We start from the raw sequence: 11,345 nt of genomic DNA on the forward strand, positions 1-11,345 counted from the left end.
TATCAACCATGCAGAGGTGTGCTAAAAATGGTCAATATCGGTCCATGTTTTGGAATAGTCCCCATATAGACCGATATCCCGATTTTATTTCCTTGGCTTATAGAAACCGTAGTTTTTTACCAATTTGACTGAAATTGGAAATCTGGAGGTATTTTAGGACCATAAAGAGGTGTGCCAAAAATAGTGAGTATCGGTCTATGGTTTGGTATAGCCCCCGTATAGACCTATATCCCGAATTTACTTCCTTGGCTTATAGAAACCGTAGTTTTTATCCAATTTGACTGAAATTGGAAATCTGGAGGTATTTTAGGACCATAAAGAGGTGAGCCAAAAATGGTGAGTATCTGTCTATGGTTTGGTATAGCCCCCGTATAGACCTATATCCACATTTTACTTCCTTGGCTTGTAGAAACCGTAGTTTTTGTCCAATTTGTCTGAAATTGGAAATCTAGTGGTATTTTAGGACCATAAAGAGGTGTACCAAAAATGGTGAGCATCTGTCTATGTTTTGGTATAGCCCCCGTTTAGACCGATATCCCGATTTTACTTCCTTGGCTTATAGTGACCGTAGTTCTTATCCAATTTGCCTGAAATTGGAAATCTAGAGGCATTTTAGGACTATTAAGAGGTGGTGAGTATCGGTCTATGTTTTGGTATAGCCCCCATATAGACCGATATCCCGATTTAACTCCTTGGGTTTCTACAAACCGTAGTTTTTATCCGATTTGCCTGAAATTGTAAATATTCTGTTTTGTTTGGATAATAACTCCTTCTGGATAAACCTTTATAATTAACATTGTCCAGAAATACACCATATTTATTTATCATCAATTAAACCATTTATTTAAATCCCAATGTAAAAAACAAAAATTCCTTATTAATTTTGAAAATTCCAAAACATGTACAAAATTTTCTATTCTCCCCTGCTTCATAATGTATTTAAAGTACATCACCATGGTAACCATGACCATAACCATAATTATGACCATATGTGCCATACGATTTCAAAATTGGTCCTGTGCCATAGGTGGTATAAGCCGAGTCAATATATGGACTTACGCCATAACCATGATCCAGAGGACTTCCATAAGCTTTTAGAACAGGAGCTACTGGTGCATAGGTTTTCAATAAGGGAGCTGAATATGATTTAATCACTGGAGCTACCAAAGGTTGTACAACGTGAGCTGATGAGTGAACTTGAGATATTGACTGATGAGATACAGCAGTGGGAATACTTTTGACCACAGAACCAACATGAGCATAGGCAGGTTCATGGACTAGTGTAGTAGCTACTGGTGACCCATAGGCTAAATGATGATCATCCAAATAACCAGGACGAGCAGCGACAATGGCGAAGACGGCAGCGAGGAGAACAAACTGTTGGTGAGAAGAGGGAATAAAAAGTTAATTAGATTTCGAAGAATATTTCACCAATGTGGTATCACAATGGACTGAATAGTCAAAGTGAGCCTGATATATCGGGCTGCCACCTAACCTAAGAATATTTAATTTATCTTTAAAATAAGATTTGTGGGGTATTTGTGAATTTAGGTAATAAACTGATCCTAAATTCTACCAAAACTGTAATGCTATACCAAAGTAGAATCTAGTAGTGTCCAAAACTGACACTGAAACCGGATAGTGAAAAAATCGCATTTTCGGTTAATCGCGAAAACCGGTTTTTGACCATCAGTTTATCGGGTTTCGGTATTTCAATGAAATTTATACGAGTACATATATACTTTGTCATATATTTCTTCGGAAAGTATAACTTTTTGTAGAGAAATACTGAAAGTGAGAAACACTTGACAACTTACAATCACAATTGCCACAGTTGGTGGAATTCAAAAAAAAAAAAATGGTAGTTTTTTTTTTACTGTTTGGTAGATTGGTAGAATTCTTGATGTTTTGATTTCTTTAGATTATTTTTAGAAATAAAATTTTCTGTATTAATAGAATTTTCGAAAAATTTTCAATAGAAATAAAATTGTGACAAAATTTTCCATAGAAATAAAATTTTGACAAATTTCTTTTATAGAAATTAAATTTTGACAAAATTTTCCATAGAAATAAAATTTTGACAAATTTATTTTATAGAAATTAAATTTTGGCAAAATTTTCAATAGAAATAAAATTTTGAAAAAATGTGTTTTTTTAATTTTGACAAAATTTTATATAGAAACAAAATTCTATAAAAAAAATTTATATAGAAATAAATTAAAAAAAAAAAATTTATAGAAGTAAAATTTTGACAAAATTTTTATAGACATAAAATTTTGACAAAATTTTCTATAGAAATAAAATTTTAACAAAATTTTCTATAGAAATAAAATGTTGGCAAAATTTTCTATAGAAATAAAATTTTGAGAAATTTCTTTTATAGAAATAAAATTTTGACAAAATTTTCTATAGAAAAAAAATGTTGGCAAAATTTTCTACAGAAATAAAATTTGACAAAATTTTCTATAGAAATAAAATTTTAACACAATTTTCTATAGAAATAAAATGTTGGCAAAATTTTCTACAGAAATAAAATTTGACAAAATTTTTTTTTTTAATTTTGAAAAAATTTTATATAGAAATAAAATTTTAAAAAAATTTTCTATAGAAATAAAATTTTGACAAAATTTTTATAGACATAAGATTTTGACAAAATTTTATTTAGGAAAAAAATTTTAACAAAATTATCTATAGACATAAAATGTTGGCAAAATTTTCTATAGAAATAAAATTTTGACAAAATATTCTATAGAAATAAAATTTTGACAAATTTTTTTTTAAACATAAAATTTTTACAAAATTTTATTTAGAAATAAAATTTTAACAAAATTTTCTATAGAAATAAAATGTTGGCAAAATTTTCTACAGAAATAAAATTTGACAAAATTTTCTATAGAAATAAAATTTTGACAAAAATTTTTTTTAAACATAAAATTTTTACAAAATTTTATTTACAAATAAAATTTTAACAAAATTTTCTATAGAAATAAAATGTTGGCAAAATTTTTAACACAAATAAAATTTGACAAAATTTTCTATAGAAATAAAATTTTGAAAATTTCTTTTATAGAAATAAAATTTTGACAAAATTTTCTATAGAAAAAAAATGTTGGCAAAATTTTCTACAGAAATAAAATTTGACAACATATTTTTTAAACATAAATGTTTTACAAAATTTTATATAGAAATAAAATTTTGACAAAATTTTCTATAGAAAAAAAATGTTGGCAAAATTTTTTACAGAAATAAAATTTGACAAAATTTTCTATAGAAATAAAATTTTAACAATTTTTTTTATTTATTTAGAAATAAAATTTTAACAAAATTTTCTGTAGAAATAAAATTATGACAAATTTCTTTTATAGAAATAAAATTTTGACACAATTTTCTATAGAAATAAAAATTTGACAAAATTTTCTATAAAAACACAAATTGGCAAAATTTTCTACAAAAATAAAATTTGACAAAATTTTCTACAGAAATAAAATTTGACAAAATTTTCTATAGGAATAAAATGTTGACAAAATTTTTTATAGAAATAAAATTTTGATTTTTTAAGTTTGGTAGCTTTTTGGTAAAACTTGAGTTATTTTGTTTTTTTTTTTTCGATCTTTTTTTTTTAAATAATGTTCTATATTTGATTATATTTTGTTAAAACTTTCTTCAAATTTATATTTATGCTGCACTATTGTTTTTACAGATTACGGATATTATCGGTATCTTGTCAAATTATCGGGTCGAACACTATTCTTGTGGGAATATTTTCCCTTTTTATCATAAGTTTTTGCGCGGGCACTTGTACCTCCTTAAAGTATGCAAGGAAATTTTTGTATAGTAGAAAAAAGAAACCGGGTTAATATCAAATTTATATGTACGATTTAACAATTCTATATAAAACACTGATATGAAGACGTTTAACTTTCTTTATGAATAGTTGCAAACTTTCTGTGCCAACTTTTATTGGGAGAGACACCTTTTTTGTGATACTGGTTAGAAATTCTCACAAACCAATAGTCCAGCCAAACTCTGATTTTTCGTGTTTTCATATTAAATATCTTTACATAGAATATCAAATATGAGACTCACCAATTTGTACATTTTGACTGAAGTTGTTTTAATCCTTAATTTACGTTGTTAAGTCTAAGAAATGCTTGTTGCGATTGATAACTTCTTAAGATACATGCATGGCTTATATAGTCTGCCCTAACATAATTAAAAAATCCCAAACTAATTTTAATTTTGTGGTTATTTATTTTTTTTTAATTATATTTTTGTGTTGACATAATTAGTTTATGACCCAGATGTTACAGTATCTACTAATGTAAAGGTGTATGAGTATGTTGGTGTTGATGTTACAGAGAACCTTACTCACTCTGGCCGAAACTATTTCAAGTTAAAACCTAAAAAAATACATTTTTGACAGCCAATAAAATATAGACTAAACCAAGCGTCACCAGAAGTAACACTTTGGTCATTACGTTAATTAAATTTGATTTTGTTTTTAAATAATCAAAATTATTGCCTCTAGTGTGCCAAAAACAAAAACACATTTTGCTTTTATTTTTTGCACATTGTCTTTTGGGCGAGGCTATATTTAATTGACTTAATTTCAATTAATGATCTATTTAATGATTGCATGTCGAAAGACTCAAAAATTGAGTGATCAATTTATTCCAGATGATTAACATAATGATTCTAACTAAAAAATCTTAAAACATTTATAGACAGAGGCAATAGAACAAATAACAAAATTGCCCAGTTTGACCCGGTATCAGCTCATATATATTCCATCATGTAAACGACAATGGACCCCAATTCATAGAAGAGAATGTGCTGGATAGTGATCACAGTTACCACAGTTGGTAGAATTCTACAAAAAATGGTAGATTTGTTACTGTTTCGTAGATTGGTAGAATTCTTGTTTTTTAGATTTTGCAAAATATTCGTCTCCAACAGGAGGTACTTCACAAATTTTCTATAGAAATAAAATTTTGTCAAAATTTTCTATAGAAATAAAATTTTGACAAAATTTTCTATGAACATACAATTTTAACAAAATTTTCTATAGAGATAAAATTTTGACAAAATTTTCTATAGAAATACAATTTTGACAAAAATTTTCTTTAGAGATAAAATTTTGACAAAATTTTTATAGAGATAAAATTTTGACAAAATTTTCTATAGAGATAAAATGTTGACAAATTTTCTATAAAATAAAATTTTGACAAAATTTTCTATAGAAATAAAATTTTGACAAAATTTTCTATAGAAATAAAATTTTGACAAAATTTTCTGTAGAAATAAAATTTTGACAAAATTTTCTATAGAGATAAATTTTTGACAAATTTTCTATAGAGATAAAATTTTGACAAAATTTTCTATAGAAATAAAATTTTGACAACATTTTCTATAGAAATAAAATTTTGACAAAATTTTCTATACAAATAAAATTTTGAGAAAATTTTCTATAGAAATAAAATTTTGACAAAATTTTCTAAAGAAATAAAATTTTGACAAAATTTTCAAAAGAAATAAAATTTTGACAAAATTTTTTATAAACACAAAATTTTAACAAAATTTTCTATAGAAATAAAATTTTAACAAAATTTTCTATAGAAATAAAATTTTAACAAAATTTACTATAGAAATAAAGTGTTGGCAAAATTTTCTATAGAAATAAAATGTTAGCAAAATTTTCTATAGAAATAAAATTTTGACACAATTTTCTATAGAAAAAAATGTTGGCGAAATTTTCTACAGAAATAAAATTTGACAAAATTTTCGATAGAAATAAAATTTTGACAACATTTTCTATAGAAATAAAATTTTCTATAGAAATAAAATTTTGACAAAATTTTTTATAAAGATAAAATTTGACCAAATTTTCTAGAAAAATAAAATTTTGACAAAATCTCTATAAAAATAAAATTTTGACAAAATTTTCTATAGAAATAAAATTTTGACAAAATTTTCTAAAGAAATAAAATTTTGACAAAATTTTCAAAAGAAATTAAATTTTGACAAAATTTTATATAAAGATAAAATTTGACAAAATTTTCTATATAGATAAAATTTTGACAAGATTTTCTGTAGAGATAAAATTTTGACAAAATATTCTAAACAGATAAAATTTTGACAAAATTTTCTGAAGAAATAAAATTTTGACAAACTTTTCTATAGAGATAAAATTTTGAATTTTCTATACATATAAAATTTTGACAAAATTTTCTATGGAAATAAAATTTTGACAAAGTTTCCTAAAGAAATAAAATTTTGACAAAATTTTCTATAAAGATAAAATTTTGACAAAATTTTCTAACGTAATAAAATTTTGACAAAATTTTCTATAAAGATAAAATTTTGAAAAATTTTTCTATAGAGATATAATTTTGTCCAAATTTACGATAGAAATAAAATTTTGACAACATTTTCTATAGAAATAAAATTTTTACAAAATTTTCTATAGAAATAAAATTTTGACAACATTTTCTAAAGAAATAAAATTTTGACAAAATTTTTTAAAGAAATAAAATTTTGACAAAATTTTCTAAAGCAATAAAATTTTGACAAAATGTTCTATAAAGATAAACTTTTGACAAAATTTTCTATAAAGATAAAATTTTGACAACATTTTCTAAAGAAATAAAATTTTGACAAAATATTCTATAGAAATAAAATTTAGACAAAATTTTCTATAGAGATAAAATTTTGACAAAATTTTCTAAAGAAATAAAATTTTGACAAAATTTTCTATAGAAATAAAATTTTGACAAAATTTTCTATAGAAATAAAATTTTGACAAAGTTTTCTATAGAAATAAAATTTTGACAAAATTTTCTATAGAGATAAAATTTTGACAAAATTTTCGATAGAAATAAAATTTTGACAAAATGTTCCATAGAAATAAAATTTTGACAATATTTTCTATAGAGATAAAATTTTGACAAAATTTTCTAAAGAAATAAAATTTTGACAAAATTTTCTATAGAAATAAAATTTTGACAAAATTTTCTATAGAAATAAAATTTTGACAAAATTTTCTATAGAAATAAAATGTTGACAAAATTTTCTATAGAAATACAATTTTGACAGCATTTTCTATAAAGATAACATTTTGACAAAAATTTTCTTTAGAGATACAATTTTGACAAAATTTTTATAGAGATAAAATTTTGACAAAATTTTCTATAGAAATAAAATTTTGACAAAATTTTCTATAGAGATAAAATTTTGACAAAATTTTCTATAGAGATAAAATTTTGACAAAATTTTCTATAGAAATAAAATTTTGACAACATTTTCTATAGAAATAAAATTTTGGCAAAATTTTCTATACAAATAAAATTTTGAGAAAATTTTCTATAGAAATAAAATTTTGACAAAATTTTCTAAAGAAATAAAATTTTGACAAAATTTTCAAAAGAAATAAAATTTTGACAAAATTTTTTATAAACACAAAATTTTAACAAAATTTTCTATAGAAATAAAATTTTAACAAAATTTTCTATAGAAATAAAGTGTTGGCAAAATTTTCTATAGAAATAAAATGTTAGCAAAATTTTCTATAGAAATAAAATTTTGACACAATTTTCTATAGAAAAAAAATGTTGGCGAAATTTTCTACAGAAATAAAATTTGACAAAATTTTCGATAGAAATAAAATTTTGACAACATTTTCTATAGAAATAAAATTTTGACAAAATTATCTATAGAAATAAAATTTTGACCAAATTTTCTAGAAAAATAAAATTTTGACAAAATCTCTATAAAAATAAAATTTTGACAAAATTTTCTATAGAAATAAAATTTTGACAAAATTTTCTAAAGAAATAAAATTTTGACAAAATTTTCAAAAGAAATTAAATTTTGACAAAATTTTCTATAAAGATAAAATTTGACAAAATTTTCTATATAGATAAAATTTTGACAAGATTTTCTGTAGAGATAAAATTTTGACAAAATATTCTAAACAGATAAAATTTTGACAAAATTTTCTGAAGAAATAAAATTTTGACAAACTTTTCTATAGAGATAAAATTTTGAATTTTCTATAGAGAGAAATTTTCTATAGAGAAAATTTTGAATTTTCTATACATATAAAATTTTGACAAAATTTTCTATGGAAATAAAATTTTGACAAAGTTTCCTAAAGAAATAAAATTTTGACAAAATTTTCTATAAAGATAAAATTTTGACAAAATTTTCTAACGTAATAAAATTTTGACAAAATTTTCTAACGTAATAAAATTTTGACAAAATTTTCTATAAAGATAAAATTTTGACAAATTTTTCTATAGAGATATAATTTTGTCCAAATTTTCGATAGAAATAAAATTTTGACAACATTTTCTATAGAAATAAAATTTTTACAAAATTTTCTATAGAAATAAAATTTTGACAACATTTTCTAAAGAAATAATATTTTGACAAAATTTTTAAAGAAATAAAATTTTGACAAAATTTTCTAAAGCAATAAAATTTTGACAAAATTTTCTATAAAGATAAACTTTTGACAAAATTTTCTATAAAGATAAAATTTTGACAACATTTTCTAAAGAAATAAAATTTTGACAAAATATTCTATAGAAATAAAATTTAGACAAAATTTTCTATAGAGATAAAATATTGACAAAATTTTCTAAAGAAATAAAATTTTGACAAAATTTTCTATAGAAATAAAATTTTGACAAAATTTTCTATAGAAATAAAATTTTGACAAAGTTTTCTATAGAAATAAAATTTTGACAAAATTTTCTATAGAGATAAAATTTTGACAAAATTTTCTATAGAAATAAAATTTTGACAAAATGTTCCATAGAACTAAAATTTTGACAATATTTTCTATAGAGATAAAATTTTGACAAAATTTTCTAAAGAAATAAAATTTTGACAAAATTTTCTATAGAAATAAAATTTTGACAAAATTTTCTATAGAAATAAAATTTTGACAAAATTTTCTATAGAAATAAAATGTTGACAAAATTTTCTATAGAAATACAATTTTGACAGCATTTTCTATAAAGATAACATTTTGACAAAATTTTCTATAGAAATAAAAATTTTACAAAATTTTTTATAGAAATAAAATTTTGACAAAATTTTCTATAGAAATAAAATTTTGACAAAATTTTCTATAGAAATAAAATTTTTACAAAATTTTCTATAGAGATAAAATTTTGACAAAATTTTCTAAAGAAATAAAATTTTGACAAAATTTTCTATAGAAATGAAATTTTGACAAAATTTTCTATAGAAATAAAATTTTGACAAAATTTTCTATAGAAAATTTTGACAACATTTTCTATAAAGATAACATTTTGACAAAATTTTCTATAGAAATCAAAATTTTACAAAATTTTTTATAGAAATAAAATTTTGACAAAATTTTCTATAGAAATAAAATTTTGACAAAATTTTCTATAGAGATAAAATTTTGACAAAATTTTCTATAGAAATAAAATTTTGACAAAATTTTCTATAGAAATAAAATTTTGACAAAATTTTCTATAGAAATAAAATTTTGACAAAATTTTCTATAGAAATAAAATTTTGACAAAATTTTCTATAGAAATAAAATTTTGACAAAATTTTCTATAGAAATGAAATTTTGACAAAATTTTGTATAGAAATAAAATTTTGACAAAATTTTCTATAGAAATAAAATTTTGACAAAATTTTCTATAGAAATAAAATTTTGACAACATTTTCTATAAAGATAACATTTTGACAAAATTTTCTATAGAAATAAAAATTTTACAAAATTTTTTATAGAAATAAAATTTTGACAAAATTTTCTATAGATATAACATTTTGACAAAATTTTCTATAGAAATAAAATCTTGACAAAGTTTTCTATAGATAAAATATTGACAAAATTTTCTATGTACATACAATTTTGACAAAATTTTCTATAGAAATAGAATTTTGACAAAATTTTCTATAGGAAAAAAATGTTTGACAAAATGTTTATTTTTGTAGAAATGAAATTTTATTTAAATTTCTTATAGAAATAAAATGTTGACAAATTTTTCTATAGAAACAAAATTTTGGCTAAATATTGTTTAAAATCGATATTAAAAAAAATATCACACCATAAGAACTATCTCATATATCGAATTTTCGTTCTCTTAATACCCTGCACCACACTGTGGGGTATATTTGTGTTAATTAATAAAATTTTAGTAAATTTTTTTCCAGTGTATATATTAAATTTTTATGCATGATTGATTAATGGAAAATAATGAAGTGCTATATCAAATTACTCTAGTACTAATAATAATAAATACTTACTTAGTAACAATTTTGTGATTTTAAAATTCTATGCTAAGATTTGATAGAAATTCCTCTAATCAATGAAGCTGAACCATCAAATATCGCATTAGATGTTCCCTATCTTTATAGAAAATGTAATGAACAAGTTGCTGCTCATGCATTTGAAATAGACAAAAACTCATTGAAAATTAAAATATTAACATTGGTTTCCAAGCTATAAATACTTTGTGTAAATCCAGAAAATGTATCAAAAGCATCATTGCTTCCGAGACAACCGTCAAAGGACAATACAACCCATAGGACCAGAAACAAAAGAAAAACAATGTTCAAGTTGGTAGGTTATAACAAAACAAAAGGCGCAGACAACATAATTGTAAATTTACTATATTTTTGAACTTTAATTTTCCACCAATTTTTCTACTCCCTCTCTCTCCAGGTGGTATTGTTTGCCCTTGTAGCCATGGCTATGGCCAATCCCAGTACCCTTTTGAGTGGTTCACCCTATGTTAGCTATGGTCATCCAGTTGCTGTTCATCAACCCTCCTATGCCACTGTTGGTTCTGTGGTCCGAACTGTTCCAACTTCAGTATCTCATAGCAGTCATGCTGTTGTCCATAAAGCTGCTAATTTGGTCCAAGATGTTGTTGCTCCTGTTGTAAGGACCTCATATGTTTCACCAGCCCTTAGAACTGTCCATAGTCCATTGTATCATAGTGGTTATGTTTCGTCATCATATCCCTATGGTTCTTATGGTTCATATGGAGTCCATCCATCTTCATATACCAGCAGCTGGTAAAAATGTATGTAAATCATCAGGATTTTTAAAATCATATTGAGCTGACCGAGACAAACAATATTGCGCTGCCAAATGATATCGTAGTTGTAGTAAGAACACAAAAAAAAAACAAAACCCCTTTATTAATATCTACATAAAAACGAAAAAAAAAAAAAAATAACAACAAATAAAAAATTCAGTCGAATAGTTTATGCACATAGATTCCAGAAGTTGTTGTTTTTCTGCAATTTTTATATTCGCTTGGGCTTTAATTGGGTCAGGTAAAGTGCAATTTTTT

At 22.7% G+C, this 11,345-nt stretch overlaps 2 protein-coding genes across 2 annotated transcripts; one reads left to right on the top strand and one right to left on the bottom strand.

Moving 5' to 3' along the window:
* Positions 1-816: 816 nt before the first annotated feature.
* On the bottom strand, positions 817-4,154 carry LOC142234414 (uncharacterized). The gene is made up of 2 exons (XM_075305538.1): positions 4,087-4,154; positions 817-1,377 (listed from the first exon to the last, which is right to left on the bottom strand). The coding sequence occupies exons 1-2, from the start codon at positions 4,096-4,098 to the stop codon at positions 940-942; spliced, it is 450 nt and encodes a 149-aa protein (XP_075161653.1). The 5' UTR covers positions 4,099-4,154; the 3' UTR covers positions 817-939.
* Positions 4,155-10,461: 6,307 nt separating this feature from the next.
* LOC142235211 (uncharacterized) lies at positions 10,462-11,269 on the top strand. Its single transcript, XM_075306477.1, has 2 exons — positions 10,462-10,606; positions 10,709-11,269. The coding sequence occupies exons 1-2, from the start codon at positions 10,595-10,597 to the stop codon at positions 11,066-11,068; spliced, it is 372 nt and encodes a 123-aa protein (XP_075162592.1). The 5' UTR covers positions 10,462-10,594; the 3' UTR covers positions 11,069-11,269.
* The last annotated feature ends 76 nt before the right edge of the window (positions 11,270-11,345 follow it).

This window comes from Haematobia irritans, chromosome 4 (genome assembly GCF_050003625.1).
Source record: "Haematobia irritans isolate KBUSLIRL chromosome 4, ASM5000362v1, whole genome shotgun sequence".
In the NCBI taxonomy this organism is placed as follows: Eukaryota; Metazoa; Arthropoda; class Insecta; order Diptera; family Muscidae; genus Haematobia; species Haematobia irritans.